Source organism: Carya illinoinensis, chromosome 5, assembly GCF_018687715.1.
Source record: "Carya illinoinensis cultivar Pawnee chromosome 5, C.illinoinensisPawnee_v1, whole genome shotgun sequence".
Lineage (NCBI taxonomy): Eukaryota > Viridiplantae > Streptophyta > Magnoliopsida > Fagales > Juglandaceae > Carya > Carya illinoinensis.
Genome location: NC_056756.1, coordinates 29,448,431 through 29,471,138, shown reverse-complemented (window position 1 = coordinate 29,471,138; position 22,708 = coordinate 29,448,431). Strand labels below are relative to the sequence as shown.

Below are 22,708 nucleotides of genomic sequence, written 5' to 3'. Positions count from 1 at the left end.
GAAAAATTTGAAAAGTAAAGTGTGCTCCTTTTGTCATATATAAAAAGTAAAAAATTAGGTTTGAATTTTTTGAAAAGGAAAGTGTGCTCCTTTTGTCATATGCCAAAAGTAAAATATTAGGTTTGATTTTTTTGAAAAAATGAATGATGTTGTTTTTGACATGTAAATCTTTTTAAATTTGAATATGAAGTCTCATATGCCTATAAATAGATCATTTGAGAGCTTCACATTCACAACACCAAGAGCATACAACATTCATTCAAAGCTTTCATTCTCTCTTCTCTAAGCATTGAGCCTTAATCCTTGTTCATTTTGAGAGACATATTTTGCGCTGTATTATTCTTATTTCACTCATTGAGAAGTGTTTTCTGATAACCTACCCACTATCAGCTCTTGTATAAGAGAAGGGTGTGTATAACCCTTGTGCGTGTAGAAAGTATTCTACATGGGGAATAGTTGAATCACTACGTGTAAGGTGATTGCAAGTGTAGAGGATGTTCTACACGGATCCTTTGTAGCGGTGTTGTTCAAAGGTATAATAGGTTTCTATCTCCACCTGAAGAAGGTTGAATAGTGAATTTGAGAATCCTCAAGCGGTAGCTTGAGGCGAGGACGTAGGCAGTGGAGACGAACCTCGTTAACATACTGAGTTTGCTTCTCTCTTACCCTTACTCTTTATATTTATTGTTATTTCATATTTTGTTTATATTTTATATTATATATTTGATTTATAATTGTTATTTTTTTAATACAACTCAATTCAACCCCCATCTTGTGTTAGTCATCTGGGTAACAGCTTCTAATTCACCTGCAAGTATGCGGAAGGGGGTACTATGAAACTTTGAAGATGAGCACCACTGCCTTACCCTGTCCACAAAATCTTCACTTTTAAACCATATATTTTTCAAACTTAAAATAACGACGCCAGCTTTGGATACTGTTACCATTCAAAAAAATAGAAAAATAATCCAAATAAAGACGAGGCAACCTCTTATAAGATGAAGGCCCGTAGTCCAAGCTGCCCACTCAGAATTTAGGCAAACTCATTCGTCCCAACGGGCTGGAGTGGGAAACCCAAGACTCACCTTGGCCCCCCACCCACGGGGGTGGAGTGGCCAGATCGGCTAGTAGCAAGCCTATGAACCAGTTTTGAAAAAGTACAAACTTGAATATCTAAATTTTGATTTTACTTTTATAAAATTGATCAAATTATTCAATCCTTGGAGAAAATTATTAGTTATTGCTACATTCTCTTTTCATCATACATGAATCTATGATTGAGTAGCGACCCATTTTATCTTTCTTTCCTTACTTTCTTTTGGGTGGGGGGGTTGGATTTTACAAGAAAAATCAGTTAAGAAATCAAATTTTAATGACGGAAAATGAAAATTGAGAAAAAATAAATAATTCTGTCATGTGGGGGCCAACTAGCATTTTCCCTCTTTATTTATCAAACGGTAAACCCTTGGAGAATGTGAAAGCGTGCAAGTCAAGGTTAAGGCTGAATTAAAAACGAAAACACATGCCTTTCTATTTAGTTTTATTAGGATAATTGTTTCGATTGCTACATAAAGAACGAGGGAAAATCATATGATACGTACAAAAGATCAGATCGAGGAAAATGTGAGATTTTTATTTTTTATTTTTTTATCTTTTAATCATAAATTATGTACATAGGTTCTTAAGAAGAGTTCCTGCTCTGGCAGATTTAGATGAGGCCGAAGACTGCAAAACTTCCAACAATAATTGCAAGAAAGACTTACAGCCATCTCTCTTTTAGTAATTTGCCTTCTTGCAGCAAGGGAAAAAGAAAGACAATGAGATGGATCAAAAGCATATTTATCATGGAGAGTAATTGTCATGAAGAATAACAGTCCATAAAAGTTTCCTCCTTGACAAAAATTCAAATAACCAAATTGAAAAGCTTCCAAATCGAAGAAATTTATAGTTATAATCAAACTTTTATACAAATTGAAACCACTAAGGCTTGCTACATAAAGTTCTCCAAACTGTTGCCAGCACAAATTCTAACAGCGCGAATAACATGACAGATGTGTTATATTTCTCTCGATTCGCGCAGCTGTGACGGAAAAATGTATTTTAGCCTGGAAAATGAAAACTGGATTGCTTCAAAACTTCTCATATTGTGTAGGTCAAAAACTCTCTGCCCCCAACCTAAGTAGAGGAAAAACGACGACGGATAACGAACCATCTGTTATGAAAACAATTTTTCTCACGAGTATTTTGGCTGTGAAATAATCATCCAGACATAACATAAATACAGCTCCGGAGTCTTTTCATAGCTCTAGTGCCTGAGACATATATGGACGTTATCTGCAATCTGCGCCAACTGCTTCAAGGACAGACTTAAAACCATCCCTTTCCAAGCACTCTGCCAGTTCAGCCTAAGAAAATAAAAGTAAAAATAAAAAGCTTGCACAACAACATTAGACAGAATAAAGAAGGCTAAGAAAGGCCTTCTGTGAATCCCCAAGAATGAGTAAAGTAAAAATGAAAAATAAAGAGAAAATATAAGATGTGAGAGCATAAGATGCCTACAAGGTTCTAGAGTTTTATGCCTAGAGCATCCATCACTACTTTCTGCACTCCAGCTAAACACAACTAACTTTTTAATAATTTATCTAAAAGCTAACATCACACCAAGCCCGAGTTCTTCTCTCTGTTTTTTCATTTTTTCTATTTTGGTATAACAACCAAGGAAATTCTCCTCAAACCCTTCAGGCAATCCCTATATTCTTTTAGCCCTTATTCTAGTTTTGTTCCATCTACAAATCCGGACGTGTTTCTTCTAATCTGACAAAAATTGCAGGAGCTGTTCTGGTTAAAAAAACCATTACCTTCCAACAACTACCTAGAACCTCTGCTTAGACAAAAGTAAGAAGCCAAGTACATTTACAGGGAGAAAAAGATGTTTTTATGGTTCAACTCATCTTCAAAAGCATCCCAAAACCAAGTTGGGTGGGGGATGCCACGAAAAGATCCACAAACTGAGATTCTAATCAAACCCACATACTAATCCAATTGATATAGCTGGAATGGTTTTCATCTAAAGATACGAAAACTATTTCCAACTCTATTAATTACGTACCTAAACTTAAGAACTGGTTACAAACTCCCAAAAGAAAGGCTATGCTATGTTTATTTCCGACATTTTTTTAAAACTATTCAATAAACTATTTTCAACTTCAATATAAGCATCTTTGAAACAACAAAAAGGTTTCTATTTCTCAAAAAATCAACTAATTATTTACCGAGGATTCCGTTAAATTAAAAAACACAAACTAGAACAACTTTCACAAGAAAGCCAAATAAAAAACAAAATTCATGAAAATTATATACAAACAACTTTATTAAATCTACCTACCCAATTTTCAAACTCCAATAAAAAACATATCTCAAAAAATTTATTTTATCCCAACAACTTATTTTTCCTGCCCACTTCAACATAACCAAATACAAAACACATTCCAGAATATTTCTCAAAATTTTCACTACAAGACAAGCCTGTCTCTATTTTTCATTTCCAAATAAGTAACTACATAAGAAAATGCACCACAAAGATACCTTCATCCGAGGAATAAGGGCAGGCCCTTCATAGGCGAATGCTGTATAAAGCTGAACAAGAGTTGCTCCAGCCCGAATTTTTTGATATGCTTCCTCACCACTGAATCAAATGCATATGTAGTTACAATCATAGATAACAGATTTTTATTATGGTAGTTGCCATGTAAATGAAAAACAATCATAGATAAGAATTTTTTATGATAGTAGTTATGTAAATGAAAAATGAGTATGATGATGACAAGGTTGAAGGTGTCTTGCTATTACCTACTAATGCCCCCACAGCCTATTAAAGGGATCTTACCCTGACAAAAGCATATAAACAGTGCATTAAAGTCTCATCCATGATCATTCAAACATGAAGAACCACAAAAAAGAAAACAATTCAGATTTAATAAAATATAAGGAACAGTCAACAACAGGGAGTTCCACAAACAATAATGGACCTGCTGGACATATTTATGGTATGATAAGGTGGAACCATACCAAGGCAGGGCCCTTCTGACCCATCCCTAAAGAAAAATCCCGGATAAACAACCATATCGGCCAAAACCATGTATCAGGTAATCCAGGGAAACCCTAACTGCAGAATCAAACCTCAGATATCTAAGCCTACAGCTCATCCCAAGCAGGCCCTTTGCCACTAGGCTGGACCTTGACATGTGACTTACTACGTGTAAAGGAGAGTAAAATAGAACTTAAGAGGGGCACCGCAATGACCTTTGAAGATACATCGACTTAGGAGCCTGTGATCACATATTCATCTCATTCTAACTTCATAAATACAGGGCAAAGGCTGAATAGTACAATTTTCCAACTTCTCCCCTACCAAACTCCAGACAAATGATAGGATATCAAAATCATAGTATAAAATTGCCTACATGAAATAGATCATTGCATATTTCAAAGGTCTTAGTAATAGGAGAGAGTTGCAACTAAATATGTTATAGAACCCTCCCTTAATGCACAGACCAATCTGCTGTGTTCAGAAGCAATTGTCAAAGACAGAGATCCGTATCCATGTAAAGACACACTCTCGTTTTGGATGCCTTTGAACAGGACTGGCCCCCTCCCTTAAGTTTTATCTCTTGGTGACCAAGATAATTATCAATCTTCAGAGTTTATGTGCTTGTGGTGAACATGGAGAGAGAGAGAGAGAGAGAGAGAGAGAGAGAGAGATTCTACACTAGTGTGTAACTGTGTTTACTCTATATACCCCCTGTCATAGCATGACAACTAATGCAAAACAAGTTGCGTGAATTACAGAAGTAGCCAACATACCCTTGTTAGAATGTACATTTCCTTCAAGATGTTAGTAGAGAGATTAAAAAGTGGCTTCCCACTTAAGCCACCCTTTTCCTTCGCTACAGGGTTTTTACTTACAGGATCAGGTCTTGAAACAGTTGTATTTGATATTATCTAAACCAAAAAAGAATAAAATGCATTATGAGAATAAAATCAAATTAACAAACGATAAAAATATCAAAGCAACAAAGACTGGAAAGAATTAAAGGGTAGTTTTTAACCGGCACAACTAATTTAAGAAATTGAAACCATAGTGGAAACTAGAATCATGTGCTTATAATTTGCAATAATAATCATTCCCAAAATATATAGAAAACAAGCATCCATTATTATAATAAGAACATACAGATAATAATTTTCAGCATGAAAGAAGGTACTTCCATAAAATCTTTTCAAGAAATAGGAGGAAGAGGTAGTGGGGATGAAGTTGCTGGCTTAGAGTTGAGAGTGACCTAGGGCATACTGTTGAATAATGTAATCAGAGTTCCTTAATACATTTTTTTGATATCCTTGGGTGTCCAGGCCAGCTTACGCGCACCTCGACTAATCCCACGGGGCCCTGAAGTTAACGGCCAGGTAAACCTCCAGTGGCCCTGAGGGAACTCGAACTAGTGACCATTGGGGAGCAAACCCAAAGCCTGACCAATTGAGCTACCCCTTAATACATAACAGCAAGAAAAAGAAAGAATCTTAAATTTCCAAAAGCTGAATGAAACAATTAAGACACTAGCATCCATCATGATAGAAGGGATAGTGGGCATCATGAGCCCTCTCATCTCTTTCTCAAAATAATACTATGAGCTGGTGATTGAATTAACTGATATTCAGAAGCACAAATAATACATTCAGGCATTAAGAGAACACAATTCAAGTCTAAACATATAGACCATATCTTACTTTTTTGCTATTTCAAATTATCACTTTGCATCACTGATGTTAGCTCAATTCTGAATAAGTTCTTATATTCAGACTCAACTAAAAGAAATCTCATAACCTTGTTCTATGGCCTTAATTTTTTTTTATTTGCAGAAGTTTGTACAACATCATGGCAGACCTGAAGTTTGCTGCCGATCAAATTAAGGACGGTTTTCTCCAATTGCAATGTAGTTACAGCATCATCTATGGAACTCCTATGTCATTTCACAAAGTTAGTCCTCCTAACGCTAACATCAAAGGCTAGTCAAGCAACGATAACAAGCACGACAGAGAACACACAAGCAATGCTAGATATGGAGAAAAGTTAAAACTTTGTAATGGGAAAAAATGATACCAATCCATCCAAGCGGAGAGCAAGGGCAACCTGCAATCATAGAGGAGGAACTATTATAACATTATATTATGAAATAGAGGAGTATTTTAAAAATCATGCACGCATCCATACTGCTGCAATATCTTCAAGATCTTCTTTAGACAGGTCTGGAGCAATTTTCACAAGCAAAGGAGGTGGACCCTCCTCACCCCATTGCATTTCATCACGAGCAGCTTGAACCTTGACAAAGAGAAAACATAACAAGATCTAACTTGTGGCTGCAAATTCTGTTAATTTTATAGGGAAAAAAGGTCAGATCATGCCATGACTACCTTACCTTCTTTACAATGTCCTTCAATTGTTTTCTTCCCTGAAGCTTCCGCAATCCAGGGGTATTGGGTGATGAAACATTAATAACCTACAGAACAATAACACATGCATTGTCAGATTAGAGAAACAGAACATAAACCTGAAAACAGCTGAAGAGACACTAAAGCCTCTTGACCTATAGATCATGAAATACTAATCGAGACATTTTCTCAAGGAATAAGACAAATATATGGGGCAAGATTCCACTGTAATCAATTCCAGGGATGCTCTAAGGCTGTACAACACTGATCAACAATCCTTCATCCTCCAGAATTTAGCCTTAACAACCTTAGTAAACACTTCTCTCTTATTGAATCGATATTGCTTCAAAATAAAATTTCCCAATGTTTATATATCCTTCAAAAGAAATTGAAGTATAAACATCCTCATACAATCATCTGCTGAATACTTTAATGGTGAAACTTCAAAAATCAAGCTCTTCCTAAAAGAAAAAATGAAATAAATTCATACAATGGAGGAGTATGATTCAGGCATATGCTGAAGATAAGAAAAGTGGTTGCCAACCTGCAACTACAATTTAAGAGTGACCTAGGGAGCTCAAACGGCTTAATTGGACAGTTAATGATGGGGCCAAGTGAAGGGAGTTCAAATTGTGGGAGAGCGAAGTGAAGGGCAAAGGAGGTTGTACAATGAAGCCAAAAATCATTTCTTGGAATGTAAGGGGGCTGAATGAGAAGAAGAAGCGCCTCACAATCAGAAATCAACTACACAAGTGGTGAGGCGACATTATATGTTTACAAGAAATGAAATTGGAGTTTATCTCTTTAAGCATCATTAGGAGTTTGTTGGCATGTAATCAGGTGGGTTGGCACTATATACCCTCCAATGGAGCATCGAGGGGCATTCTAGTGATGTGGGATAAACGGGTGGTGGAAAAGGTAGAGGATGGCATGGGGGATTTCATGGTGGCTTGCTCGTTTAAGAATGTTGAGGATGGCTTCCAATGGGCCTTTGCAGGTGTTTATGGTCCTAATATAGATCAAGCAAGAAGACTATTATGGGATGAGTTCGCTGGGCTATGTAGCATCTGGGATATGCCTTGGTGTATTGGTGGTGATTTTAATGTCGCTCGTTTCTCATGTGAAAGGTCGGGTGGTCCCAACTACAATTCAGCAATGGTAGACTTTTCTAATTTAATTTCTGATCAAGATCTATCAGATATCCCTCTTGCAGATAGTTCCTACACTTGATTGAGCAATCATGAACATCCTTCTTGGTCGAGGATCGATAGATTCTTGGTCTAATCAGATTGGGGAACCCATTATCCAAATCTCATTCAAAAGTGACTTCCCCGACTATGTTCAAACTACTTTCCCATCCTTCTTGACTGTGGAGGAATACAAGGAGGTCCAAGGTACTTCAAATTTGAAAACATGTGGCTGAAATTAGAGGCTTTATTGACCAAGTTAAACAATGGTGGACTTCTTATAAACTCCAAGGAACTCCAACTTATATTCTGGCATGTAAATTGAATGCATTGAAAAAAGACTTGAAGAGCTGTAATGAACCGGTGTTTGGTAATGTGGAAGGCCAGAAGAAGCTACTCTTGGAGGAATTGGGGGTTTGGAGAACATATTGGAGGTAAGGGAAATGCTAGAAGTGGAAAGGGCTCGCAAAACTCAAGTGTCAATAGAACTTGAGAGGATCTTTCTCATGGAAGAGATATCTTGGAGATAAAAGTCAAGAGCCCTATGGTTGAAGGAGGGGGATAAATGTACCAAGTTCTTTCATCGGGTGGCTAACTCACACAGGAGGGACAACACTATTGATATATTGCTGGCGGATGGGGTGACTATCATTAACCAAGCCATCACGGATCACATTTTCAACTACTATGAGAATTTGCTTTTGGAACAATTTCCTTGCAACTGAGATTAGATGGACTTACCTTTGATACTATTGACCCACAAGTAAATGGATGGCTTTAGAGGCCTTTGGAAGAAATGGAGGTTCGGAAAGTGTTAAAAAGCATGGCGGGTGATAAAGCTCCAAGTCTGGATGGCTTCACTATGGAATTTTAGTCTTGTTCGGAAGTGACCAAGGGTGATATCAAGGGGATCTTTCAAGAATTCCATGAAAATGGAAGGTTAGAAAAAAGCCCCAATGCAACCTTCATTGCTCTTATTCCAAAAAAACTGGGTGTGGTTGAGGTTAAAGATTATCGCCCCATTAACTTGGTGAATGGGATGTATAAAATCATCTCTAAAGTCTTGGTGAATATGTTAATTATGGTGGTGGAGAAAGTAATATCAAATCCCCAAAATGCCTTTGTGAAGGGGAGGCAAATACTCGATGCGATGCTTATTGCGAACGAAAACTTGGACAGAAGACTCAAGTTGGGAGGGGCGAGGCTTCTTTTCAAACTAGATATGGAAAAGGTCTATGATCGAGTCAATTGGAGCTTCTTCCTCTATATGCTCGAGAAATGCAGTTTCGGGGTGAAGTGGTGCTCACGGATAAAACACTGCATCTCTACTGCACACTTCTCTATCTTGATAAATGGCACACCAAGCAATTTCTTTCAAAGCTCATAGGTATTGAGATAGGGGGATCCCTTATCTCCATTACTATTTGTTTTCGTAATGAAAGCATTTAGCAAAATGATCACCGGTGTTGTGGAGGGTGGTTTTATATCTGGCTTCTCAGTGTGGGAGGCAAATACTGGCTCTCTCAATATATCTCATCTTTTATTCGTTGACAATACCCTGTTATTTTGTGAGGCCAGAAATGATCATATTTGTGCATTGAGGGCTCTCCTTCTATGCTTCGAAGTCGTTTTTGGATTGAAGGTGAACTTGGGCAAATTAGATGGAGTTCAGATGGGGCAAGTGCATAATGTGGATGGTATGGCTTTTATCTTGGGATGTAATTAGTATTGGCTAGGTGTTTTTTTGTATACATCCACTGTACTTGATTACTCCTATTGATATATATAATAATAAAAAAATTACTTATCAAAAAAAATATCTTGGGATGTAAGATATCTCATTTACCCAAGAGACATCTTGGCCTCCCGTTGGGTGCCCATTACAAATTGATGTCCATTTGGGATGATGTATTAGAAAAGATTAGGGGTGAGCATCAGCCGGTCCGGACCGGCAAAACCGACTGGACCGGCACTGTTTGGACCGGACCGAATTGGATTCGGTCCGGTCCGGGAGTTTTTCACCCCGGACCGGACCGAATAGAAATAAAAAAAAATAAATATTATTTATATATATTATTTATATAATAGTATTAGCATATTACTAATATATATAATAGTATACTATATGTATATATATTAAATATATTACAATATAATTACATAAATATTAAAAAAAATGTCATTAAATATTAGCATATTATATAAATATATAGTTATCACTATTACTATTATTACATATAGTTATTAGTTATAGTATAGTTATTATTACATATATTTATTAGTTATAGTATTATTACTAATAGACTAATAGTATTAGCATATTACTAATATATATATAATACTATATGTATATATATTAAATATATTACAATATAATTACATAAATATTAAAAAAAATGTCATTAGATAAAAAAAAATAAAAAAAAAGTCAACCTTGGACCGAATGGACCGACCGGACCGGACTAGACCGAATAGGACCGGACCGGACCGGTCCTGATGAAGTTCGGTCCGGTCCAGGGTGGGAAAAGCCTGGACCGAATAGGTCCGGTCCGGTCCACAAAACCTCCCCGGACCGGACCGGACCAGACCGAACTCACCCCCAGAAAAGATGGTGCAGAAACTTGTTAGTAGGAAGCAGATGCAGTTATCCAAAGGTGGTTCACTCATCCGAAGTACCCTCTCTTGGCCTCTCCAACCTATTGAATTTTTTCTCTCTTTATTTCTGCTGGCATCAAAGGTGGCTTACCGTATGGGGAAAATACAGTGGGATTTCCTATGGGGAAGGATCAATGATGTGTTCAAATTTCATTTGATAAATTGGCCATCGTTTATTCCCCAATTTTTGAAGAAGGTTTGTATCCAAAATTTGCAGCTTTTTAATACGGCATTGTTGGGTAAATTGGCTTTGGAGATCTCCCATTGAACATGGAGCCTTGTGGAGAACAGTTTTAGACTCAAAGTATGATAGAGCATGGGGAGGTTGGTGCTTGAACGAGGTGAGTGGATCATATGGAATGAGGCTCTGGAATCACATCAGACGAGGATGGACTAAATTTTCAAGTTTTACCCATTTTGAGCCAGGTGATGGGGCCCAAATCAAATTCTGGCATGACATATAGTGTGGTGATAGGGCACTTAAGGAAGTGTATCCAAACTTCTTTGGTATAGCGAGAATGAAGGAAGCCTTGAACATGGAGCTTTGTGGAGAACAATTTTAGACTCAAAGTATGGTAAAGCATGGGGAGGTTGGTGCTCGAATGAGGTGAGTGGATCATATGGGGTGAGGCTCTGGAAGCACATTAGACGAGGATGGACTAAATTTTCAAGCTTTACCCATTTTGAGCCAGGTAATGGTTCTGAAATCAAATTATGGCATGACATATGGTGTGGTGACTGGTGATAGAGCACTTAAGGAAGCCTATCCAAACTTCTTTGGTATAGCAAGAATGAAGGAAGCCTCGATTGTGAACCTCCTTGACCAATCTAACGGCACTCCCCAATGGAATGTCACATTTCTTAGAGCTGTTCATGATTGGGAAGTTTGGTGTGTAACATTTTATTACAAAATATCAGCCTAGTAAAGTATCCATTCAAAGTGATCAATTTTTTTTTATTAGTAAACAAAATCTTATTGATCATAAGAATATGCAAGTGGACAAGTATATGGGATGCATAAAAGAGCAACGCTTATGCGTGCTATTTTAGTGATACAAGAAATTTATGAGATTCATGCCACCAATAATCTTTTACCCCTACCACACTAGGGTTTTGTCTTTTGGGATAAGAGCAATAAAGGTTTGCGTTAAGGCTTTTTTCAAACCTTTCATTTTCATGGAATCCATGAAAGGCTCCCCCATTATGTCTTTTTTTATCACTTTCCCGCTAGTGTACATTGCATAATTCAAGAGGGAAATTCCCCAGTCCAATGGCCCAAAGAGTGTGGAGTTTCAAACCCAAGACGTCCAGATCATAAGGCTCACCCCTCAGGACCACTACACCACCCTTTGGGGTTGTGCTATAAGCATCTAAATTGCAGTAAATGGATGATGTCTCCATATTGCTAAAGAATTCTAGGTCCTGGTTTGGCACCAGAAAGATTATCGGTAAAACAGTGAACCAAGGCCTAAGTGCTCTGCGTACCAACAGTGAAGCATATATGAGCTTAAAGTGCAGAAAATGAGGTAAACAAATATTCTTAAATATTTAGTTGATATATAATTTCTGTGCCATGGAGTCACATGTCATGTTTGTTGAATATGCTTTGAACCCGGTATAGTAGTCCAAGTTGGCTTTCTATATGATTTATATTTGATTGCTTATGTTAGCACATAAGTCAATACCTATGTACTTTAATTTATATTTGATTGGTACATTTTCATTCAACATGTACTTTAATTTGATTATGGAAATCAAACATGATAGATGTGTATATTAAGTAAGGCACAAGAGAATTATAAAAAATGTTACATTTAAATTTTATGTAATTAGTTCATTAAGTGATTCTCATTTTGCACGATAATCTAATAAATTGAGTTAATAAGTTAAATATATTGCCATCTTGCTGTCTAAACCTTTCTATATTTTATTGTATGCTCTAGACAGCGTTTGTGCTCAAGTGTGCCTAACACTTTCACCAAGAATAATAAAAAAAGAAATGGACTGATTTTCTTTCATGGACTTGTGCTTCCAAGTTTTCATCTCTCCCACTTTTTTTCATATGGTTGAAGGGTAAAGACCTAACTTCATCCCATCACATTATTTTAATTTTTCTTAAACTTGAGACTAATGCCATCACCATCCAAGTAAAGACATATTTGGAGTTGGCAGTTTCCACTAATGTCAAATTTTTAGTCACGCGCAAATGTATAAAAGCCCAAATTCTAGAGCTACCAATAAAAGCCAGATAAAATAACCCCTCGAATACAATTTATCATCCACATCAGGTTCTTCAAGACCCAAAATAACAAAAAGCAAACAGAAAGACTTCATATTCAATAATTTTTTGCCTGATTTACCACAATACCACAGATTCCAAACAATTATCATTCCACCATATTCTCTTCCAAAAACCTAATTTTTCTCCTTTTTCCTACCCATCAATAGATTTAAATCAAAAAACCTGCAACATTTTTTTTTTTCAAATCCCTACTTACTGCTTTACTTACTATCAACCTGCTGCAGACTCTAAACCATTTTTGCAAATTTCACTTATCTAATCTTTTTAGATATGATTAGGGTTGCACCATTATTGGGGCTGAGCCCATCAGCCACTACTATTATTTTGTCATCAATTTCTCCATTTGTGTAAATCAACCTGACCTAAGCCATTTCTGTGTTGTGGCGGCACACATGCGCCAATGGTTTGATGGGTATGATTTTGTGAGCCAAGGGTTTGAGTCAAAGAGGTAGAACATGAGGAGTGCGAGGAAACAGGATACCAAAGGATGAACTCAACTGCCACAATGTCTCCTTCATTTATCTGATTTTTTCTTTTTTTAATCTTTTGAACTCTATAAGCATATATGTTTTGTGAAAATTACTGTTTACATTAATGTAATTAGACCTGATAATTCCATGTACTCAATTAAGAACTTTTTTTTTAATAAGTACACTCACTTATTAGGTGAGGTTTGGATAGTGAGATGATTTTAGATAAAAGTTGAAAGTTGAATAAAATATTGTTAGAATATTATTATTGTTTTGGGATTTCAAAAAGTTGAATTGTTTATTATATTTTCTGAGAAAATTTGAAAAAGTTGTAATGATGAGATGAGATGAACTCATCCTTGTATCCAAACCTGGCCTTAGAACTATTCCATCAATATATATGTTCCTTAGCAACATTAGATATATCTAGCATTGGTCTAAGAAAGAATTACTTGTATGCTATCAAAAATAGAAGACAACTGACACACTTCAACCTACATGGAGGAAATTGATATATATTTTTATTTTTTATTTTTTTTATCCTTTCAACAATTAAAATTGAAATTGTTAGAACTATAAAGACTTAGCATATTTCATTTTGCCAGACAGGGAAAGCATATGGTTAATGCAGCAAGAATCCATGATGAACCAAAAAAGATACATAACTCCATTAACTAATAAAATGCTAAAATCTATAACTAAAAACCAAAGAAATAGATCAACTGTGATTAAACAGAAAAATACATATCTACCAAGCGTTCATCAAAAGAGAATATTTACCAAGTAATCGGCATACTGGGACAATGTATGAACCCCTTGTACATAATCTGCAGTAGCATCTTCACTTGTCTTATTCTTTCCCAGATTGACCCCAAGAATGCCAGGTCCAGCTTTGCCCCCATGTTTGACTTCGTCAGTAGAGGAAGATGAATGGCTTGAAGTTTCATCTAACTTCCTCTTACCGTGCTGGGCACCCAACCGCTTTGCAACAACAACAATTCCTTCACTATTGAAACCGCACCGGTTTATGATAGCACTGGCCAAAAGATCAAGCAGTTTGGCAGCACTTAAATCAGAAGAGATTTTTAGAGAAGTTTAACCTATCAGGCCTCAAAACTTTTGAATGGGCAAGAACCTTCACATACTTTCCAAAAGTGCATAGAAAATTTGCAACGAAGGGGAGAGGAAGGAGTTTCAATTCACAATAATGATACTGTATAGAAAAACAAGATATGCAATCAGAATCTGAGAAATAACATAAGATATACATCCTTACCCTTCCCGAGGCATTCGGAAGATACGAGGTTTTGGATTGCCCTCCTGTGGAATAGGGGTGACAGAGCCAACTTCTACAAAGCCAAAGCCTAGACCAAGCAACCCATCAACGGCCTCAGCATTCTTATCAAAGCCAGCAGCTAGACCTATAGGGTTGGAGAAGTTCCTCCCCCAAACTTGTAGCCCTATATTTGATGGATCAGGCCTCTTCTCTCTTGGAACCCAACCACGGGCTGCAGCTGAGACAGCTAGTCTGTGAGCAGACTCTGGATCTAGAAGGGCAAAGAAAGGATTCACAAGTTTCGTAGCTGAGAATAGCCAACCACTGCAAAAATTTGATCAACAAAAATTAACAACTATTATTACTGATGTTTAAACTTCGAGTTAATTATAAAATTAGTCCATTTAATGTAACGATTACTTTTTAATAGGTCAAAGAAATTTCCTTATAACAGGACAAAACATGTACATCAAACATAAAAAAATACAGAAAGATCAAAATGCAAATTAATGGAAGAAGATTAAGAAATGGTTTTATTCAAAACCTAGACATAGACAAAAAAGGTTTCAACATTCTTTTTTTAAATTTTTTTTTTTTTATGAATAAGATTTTTTTTTTTTTTTTGGATCAGTAAAAGAATTTATTGATGAGAGAAGGTGAGTAAGACAAAATTTTAAAGAAGAAATAGGTTGTTACCCCTAATACACAAGAAGTATACATTTATTTCAATACTAAGCGATGATTTTATTGATAATCAAAGAGCGGGAGACATTTATACTTTTTTTTTTTTTATAAGTAATCGTAGCTTTTATTAAAACATGCAAAATGCATGGTCCAATTACATAGGAAGTATAAAAGAGAATATTGTCCTAATTTGTTGAGATGAGATGAGATGAAAAATCTGTGAATAATAATAAAATGGTTTGTGAATAGCAGTGAAATAGTTTGAGTTAAGATGTTTTATGAGGTTTTGGAAAATGAGAGAAAAAATTGAATAAAAATATTATAGAGTTAAAATATTGTTAGAATATAATTTTTTAATACTTTTTTTTTTTTGGATTTAAAAAAGTTGAATTGGTTTTTGTGTTTTGTTTAGAAATTTAGAAAAATTGTAATGATTAGATGAAAAAGTTGAAGATTTGAAATTGATTAGTGTTTGTGTTTGAGTAATGTTTGGGCGTTGACATGAGATGAGATTTAGAAAAAAGGAATCGAAACAAGAAAATTGAGGAAGTTGAGCCTTTGAAATCTATAGAAGCTACCCAAAGAACAAAGTATTGGAAAAGAAAGTTCTAACTTCTCCATGTGCACTTCAACAATCTTTTTTATAGGTAAAATAAACTTTTATAAATAGAAGAGTGTAGAAGTAGCCCAAGTACACGAGGGATACAAATAGAACACCTATCTACGATTTATGAACTAGAAATGGATACAAGAAAATCATGAAAATTAATCCCATTGAAGTCCGTAATAGTAGTCCAGAAAAATAAGGTGTTGTTGAATAATCTTTTAAGCTCGCCCAAAGAATGCTCCCGATCTTCAAAGCACTGCCCATTTCTCTCCATCTAAAGACACCATAGGAGACAGAGGGATCATTTTCCATACAATGAAATTTGGGGAGTGCCAAGAAGACCTTTCCAACATGCAAGAATATCCACCACCCTTCTAGGCATCACCCAAGCCCCTCCAGTCCTATCAAAAATATTATCCTGCAATATCCTGGCCACCTCACAATGTAAGAGTAAATAATCCACGGTTTCCCCACTTTTCCTACACATATAACACCAAACTTTTTTTTTTATAAGTAAACGATTGTCTTAAAACAATAGGCATAGCCCAAGTACACAAGATGGTATACAATAGGTGACACCTATCTAGGAGTGAGAAATAGAAACAAGAAAATCATGAAAATCAAGGCCATTGAAATCAACAGCTTTGACCCATAGAAATAGGGTTCTAAAAAAAGTAGTCTAAGCTCTTCCAATGAGCGCTCACTGTCTTCAAACGTTCAGTCATCATGCTCTTGCCATATGCACCACAGAATACAGATATGAACTATCTTCCACACAGCTGTGATTTGTGAAATACTGCCTAGATTTTTCCAATTGGCTAGAAGCTCAACCACAATGGTAGGCATAACCCAAGCTAGCTCTATTTGTCTGAATACATCTTCCCATAACACTCCAGCAACCTCACAACGCAGAAGAAGATGATCCACAGTCTCCCCACTTTTTTGACACATGCAGCACAAGTCCACTATAATCACCTTGCATTTCCTTAAATTATCCATCGTCAAAATCTTTTTTTTTTATAGGTAAAAATATTTTATATATCAAGAGGAGTAATCAAATCCATCATCAAAATCTTACCCAAAGAAGCTGTCCAAGCAAAGAATGTCACTTTGGGGGGGGGGGGCCTTGTTTCTCTAGATCTTCCTCCATGGTTTCGCTAGCTCTCTTGGATGTAAAGTTTCTTCTCTTCCTATGAGTTACCTCGGACTTAGATTGGTAGGTTGGAAAAGATTGTACTTATCGAAAGGTGGAAGGGTCACTTTAATCAAAAGCACCTTGTCAAATCTACCTACTTATTTCTTATCTCTATTCCCAATTCTAGCGGGTGTGGCAACCTGTATTGAGAAACTTCATTGGGATTTCCTTTGGTGTGGATTAGGGGATGAATTCAAATTCCATCTAGTAAAGTCGGATAAGGTGTGCTCCGCAATGTCATCTGGTGGGTTGGGCATTAGAAACTTGAAGATTTTCAATCAGGCCATTCTTGGGAAATGGTTGCGGCAAGACAATAAGCCCTCTTTCCCCAGTTTACCAGTGGTAAGGATTTTCCCAAGGGAAGCAGTCCACCCAAGAAAAGCTACCTTCTTTGGGGGGGGGGGGGGGGGGGGGGGGGGGGTACCTTTTTATCTCCATATGCTCTTCCAAGGAAACATGTTAAAATTCCAGATTTCCAAAGCCTAATACAAAGATTGAACTGTGAATCTCCTAATCCCTAAATGAAACCAGATCATCCCATCCACCACAACATTACAAATATTCTAAGGACACCTCCCCAAAAAATACACATTTCACTGAATAGAGCCACTAGAGCTATCCATCATATCCACCACCAAAGCCTCCTTCTCTTAAGCAATATGAAAGTGAGTGGGAAATGCAAACATAAGAGCCCTATCACCACACCAAACATCATGCCAAAAACAAACTCTAGAGCCTTCACCAACTTCAAATTTAAAATATCTGGGAAACCCTCCCCGTCCATTTCTATTATTTTTCCACAAACCCACCCTATGTGCACCCCTAACTTCATTAAAGCACCATCCCCCACTACGCTCCCATACCTGGAATCAATAACCACCCTCCACAACACCTCCTCCTGGTCATACCACCACAACCAATTCCCAAGGAGAGCCTTATTAAAGATCCTCAACTTATGAACCCCCAAACCTCCACAAGATATCAGGAAGCAAACCTTGTCCCAACTAACAAGATGGAACTTGGTTTCATCCCTAATTCCTTCCCATAGGAAAGTGCAGAAAACTTTTTCAATTAGTAGTATAATAACTGGTAACTCCTACGAAGACTGGAATGAATAGGAACATGGGATATGGATGCAGTAGAGATATGCCAATGCAATTTTTTGTCAAGAAGTATGATACAACACAATGTAAAATCTAATAAACAAATATATATTTATATTTTTCTGTATTCAAATATTTTTTCATAAATTGTTAGACTTTATATTTCAACAGTGTCGAATCAAATATCCAAGTAATTTTAATTCATATACTTGGAAAATTTAAAGAAAGCTCACACACAATAATATTATTGGACTAAAAAAGATTCATATCCTATTCATCAAGGTGTATCCAGAGCTTCTTGAGCAACATGCAGAAAATATCTCTCATCTCAAAACTAAAAACAAGAAAAAAAATGACCACATTCTCGATTAGAATACTAGAAAAAAAAAGTCAATAAAATGCTACGGTAAACCTTTTTCTTGGCGGATAATTCTGCTAAATTTTCCCCTGAAAGCATTTTTGTATCTTTCTCCAAACAGAGCAACCAAAAAAACAAAAAACAAAACAAATTGCACCATTTATGTAATAGTTTAATAACGCTTTTACACTGAGATTCAGAGCAATGTATTGAGACAGACATTTCCATTCAAGTATCAGGTTTGGCCTAAGAAGAACCCATCATGTGCTATTTCCGTAAAAATGATAATCAGGACTAGGTCCATTTAAATGTGCAAACTTTACTGAAACACTGCCATTGTAATGGCAAAAAAATGCAAAGATTAAACGTGAACTAAGAAAAATATTTTTGTATCACTCAGAGATCTGAATGAAGTACCAGAAAGTTGCTTCATCCAAAGTACTCACATAAGCTCCTCCGGCTATAACTAGGCCTATTGTGGCTCCTGTAAATAGCCTTCCCTACAGTTCAAATAACCAAAGGCTACATTTCAGAATCAGACAAAGTCTTCCATTTATAAATTGTACAGTAACAGAATGAAAAAGTATATAACAAGAAATTGGCAATACCCACAAACAAAATAGTACAATTCAAATTATCTTATTTGCTTGAAAATGGGCATGCAATGCAAATAAAAGAAATTTTTTCATTTCACTGCTGAATTTTTTTGGAGAGAAGTAATAGAATATATTAATAAAAGAATAGGCAAAAAGCCACATTCAGTACAAAGAATGTCCTAAACTACGTAGGATAGTAGAGATAAGGAAGTCATGTAAATTTTGGCCATTAAAACTAACAGCAACAGCCCAAGTATAAAGAGTTCTAAAAAAGAAAACTTCAACTCCTCCATTGATCTCTCTTTATCCTCAAATGTCCGTTCATTGCGCTCCTGCCACACGCACCACATAATGCATATTGGAATCATCTTCCAAATTGCCTTGATCTGGTTGTTGCCTCTTAGACCTGTCCAGCTAGCAAGTACCGCCACTACTGTTTCCGGCATAACCCAACCCAAGTCTAATCGACAGAAAACCTCATTCCATAACCCTCGAGCAACCTCACAATGAGGATTTCATAAAAAAATATAGATAATTTTAAAAAAGAAATCATGCAACAGTTTTAGCCTTAAAACTTCAAACTTTTATGGATATCACAAAGCAGAGTAAGGCCTCGTTTAGATGTTAAGTTGAGTTGTGATTATATGAGATGATATAAGATGAGAAATTTGAGAATAGTAGTGAAATGGTTTGATTTAATATGTTTTCTGTGATTTTTGGAAATGAGAGAGAAAAATTTGAATAAAAATATTATAAAATTAAAATATTGTTAGAATATAATTTTATAATATTATTTTTGTTTTGAAATTTGAAAAAATTGAATTTTTTTTTTTTTGTACTTTGTTTGAAAGTTTAAGAAAGTTGTAATGATTAGGTAATGATTAAATAAAAAAGTTGAAAATTTGAAATTGAAAAATGTTTGTGTTTATGGTGTTTGGATGTTGAGATGAGATGACAAGATGAGATGAGAATCTTGCAATCCAAATGGGGTCTAAGTTTCTGCAACTCAAAGAAAAAAAAAAGAAGAAAACAGAGAGAGAGAGAGAGAGAGAGAGAGAGAGAGAGAGAGAGAGGAGCAACAACGTAACTGTGTTTTAGAGGGATTTGGAACCCCTAGAGTTCCTGCTCAAATTCTAGGACCTAAAGTGGGACACACACACACATAAAGTGGGCTCCACAGTATTTACGGTTGCCCAAGTAAATTTCTCAAGCAACACTAAATACTCAATAAAGGAAAATGGAAGATCGGATTTGGTCCTATCCCCATAACCAAATCCAGGAGAGCGTGGCGAGTCAAAAGGAAATCTAGGTTATTTGAAGTGAGGTCTTCGTCAGATGTTGGTTTAGAGAATGCAGTAATGGAATGTCATTTGCCTTAGGTAACACAAGATAAACCGTTAGGCGGCATTACACCCTTGCCTGAAAATGGTAAAGGAGATGTAGGTTTCACTGAAGTTGCTCGTTTAGGGTCGCCTGAGGTGAAGGGACTTGTTGTCACCCCAGAAGCTCTAATGGGAATGGAAAGAAACAATGGAGTTGATGAGGAGGCACGGGACTTGTCTTTGGTGCCTTGCATGGAAGAAAGTCCAGAATTGGGAATGTAATTGGTTAATGTGTCTGAGGATAATGTTGCTCCCCTAGTCTCTTTTCCTCCGATAGCAGATTGGATTTTGCCTAAAGTTAACAAGATTCTGCCTTTCGTGGGGATTTCACATGGAGGATGCGAAGACCAGTTCAATGAACTAATCACCGCAATCGAGGCAAGCCACGCGATTGAAACCAAAAGTTTCAAGAAAAATAGGGAGTTACAGCGTCTTTCTTGGGCAATTAATTACAACACTAAGGAAGGTAGCTCAGTTAGATGGAAGTCTAAAGGGAGGGCAATATGAAGACGGGAACATGGAGCATTTTGGGTATTAGTTATATGGAAAACAAGGGGTTGAGGTTCAGTGTAATTTTTGGGTATTTTGGGTAGTTCTGGGATTAGTATTGTGGGTTGTTTTTGGGTCATTAGGGGTGCTTTATTATGGGCTAGGTGTTTTCTTGTATACGTTCAGTGTACTTGGTTACTCCTTTTGATATATAAAATATTTTTACTTATAAAAAAAAAATTAAATACTCAATAAATATTGTGGGATCCACTTTATGTGTCTATCTCTCTCTCATTCTAGGCCCTAGAGTTCAGATAAGAACATTAGGGGATCTGAATCCATTTAAGAGAACTGCTTGCAGGATAATGTAATTCTGGTCATAGATTCCTCCTTTACAATGTAATTATAAAAGCAAAGCTACATGTTTCCAGCACTTTTTTAAAGTCAAGCACATTCGTCAACTACTGAAAGAAACTGGTGACAGAAAAAAATAGCTAAAACTTCGAACAAAATAACAAAATTCCCTGCCAGAAACTGTATAAAACTAGTAACAAGGAGGTTATTAAGATAACGAAGGGAGAGAGGAAGTAACCAGAGAAAGCTTATGTCAATGCTAGTTGATGCCAAGCTATTCTTTGAACTAAAAGCTACAACGGATGAGGTGCTACTAAATCAAGCATTTACGCACCAAAAAAAAAAAAAAGAAAGCAACCCTTGAAAGGCCGTTGCACAGTGTCTTAACTACAAAATTATGCTTCACCCCGACAGACAAACTAGGGAAATTTGAATCTTCTCCAGAAAATATAGTCTCTGACTGAACCCTGTCAAAATTATGTCTGCAGAATGTCACAAGATAATGCCTTTTCCCCCTTATGAACAAGTCAAGTAACGAAGTTCCACTACCTCATGAAACAAAAGACTTCGCTCCACCATATTTTGAAGAAATTAACAAAGTTTCCATTTTCTCAGCAATTAAACAGATACACCGAACTCATACATACCTACAGACATACACAAATACATACATATACATGAAGAAGCGAGAGAGAGCATACTTTCTTGGAAGAATGAGGGATTTTAGGAGCAGCTTCTGCAGCAGAAGCGCAATGTCTGGCACTTACAAGAGAACTTGAGATTAGCTTTTTGTTCAAAACATCTCTGAGTAGTTTCGATGAAGCCCTTAACGCCATCAATAAGAAAACCCAAAGGAGTACTTCCCAATAATTTAAACTTAAAGCCACAAAAGAAAGAATCCCAGAACAGTTTCACAAATGCACTACACCAGAGAGATAGAGAGAGAGAGAGATTTAAAAATTTGACTTTACTGAGAGTTTTCTTCGTCTATTTTGGAGAGTTCAGGAGAGGTTTTAGCGCACAAACAGAGGGAGAGGGGGGAGAGAGGTCTGAAAGCCTGAACCCGTGGCGGCAGCTTGAACAAGTTCTTGCCAATTTTTGTCTGATAGGATCCGGAGGGTGCTCTGAAAGAAAATACAATAAAATGAAAAAAAAGATAGGGCTATGCTTCGAGCAAAGGGCAACAAACAAATATATGAGTTTTTTATTCTTTTTTTTAACATTTAAGTCAATAAAAAGGTTTTTGCGCCAAATCCTAGCAAATCGCTTTTTTGAGTTGTTAAAGTTATCTTTATTTTTTTTATTTTTTTTGTCCTAAGCATAGTTGTTAAAGTTATTAGGTTACATAGGTCAATTTGAAACCGATCGGATAAGTTTTTTTTTTTTTTTTATGGGAAAATGCATCTGCATCTATTCATAATCGAAGTTATAACTGTGACTTATCAATACAGGAGAACCCGACTATAAGTCAACTAATGTAACTGCTCAGGAGCTTCCCCGTCAACAAATTTCTTTGTGACGGACATTGTCTAAATTTCTACACCTTCTCTCCTGACAACAGTCA

The 22,708-nt window shown here is 36.4% G+C and overlaps 1 protein-coding gene across 4 annotated transcripts; it reads right to left on the bottom strand.

Annotated features, from left to right (window-relative positions):
* Window positions 1-1,823: 1,823 nt before the first annotated feature.
* On the bottom strand, window positions 1,824-22,316 carry LOC122310707 (dihydroorotate dehydrogenase (quinone), mitochondrial). Of its 4 annotated transcripts, XR_006242660.1 has the most exons (12): window positions 21,846-22,314; window positions 18,741-18,823; window positions 14,377-14,700; window positions 13,881-14,136; window positions 6,474-6,554; window positions 6,269-6,376; window positions 6,158-6,187; window positions 4,864-5,001; window positions 3,850-3,887; window positions 3,586-3,685; window positions 2,210-2,405; window positions 1,824-2,105 (listed from the first exon to the last, which is right to left on the bottom strand). XR_006242660.1 is itself a non-coding variant. In XM_043124819.1 (11 exons), the coding sequence occupies exons 1-11, from the start codon at window positions 21,978-21,980 to the stop codon at window positions 2,331-2,333; spliced, it is 1,368 nt and encodes a 455-aa protein (XP_042980753.1). In that variant the 5' UTR covers window positions 21,981-22,314; the 3' UTR covers window positions 1,824-2,330. The 4 variants fall into 4 exon arrangements, 3 of the variants coding, with proteins under 3 accessions (XP_042980753.1, XP_042980754.1, XP_042980755.1); XM_043124819.1 differs by having other exon boundaries at window positions 1,824-2,405; XM_043124820.1 differs by lacking the exon at window positions 4,864-5,001 and having other exon boundaries at window positions 1,824-2,405; window positions 21,846-22,316.
* Between the last annotated feature and the right edge of the window lie 392 nt (window positions 22,317-22,708).

Excerpts from the sequence above, each read along its gene's own strand:
- LOC122310707 (XM_043124819.1), bottom strand. The coding sequence starts at position 21,980 with ATGGCGTTAAGGGCTTCATCGAAACTACTCAGAGATGTTTTGAACAAA. Across the intron at positions 6,555-13,880 it reads CCCAGTATGCCGATTACTTG|GTTATTAATGTTTCATCACC; the intron begins GTAAATATTCTC and ends ATTGTTCTGTAG. Across the intron at positions 2,406-3,585 it reads CCCTTATTCCTCGGATGAAG|GCTGAACTGGCAGAGTGCTT; the intron begins GTATCTTTGTGG and ends TTATTTTCTTAG.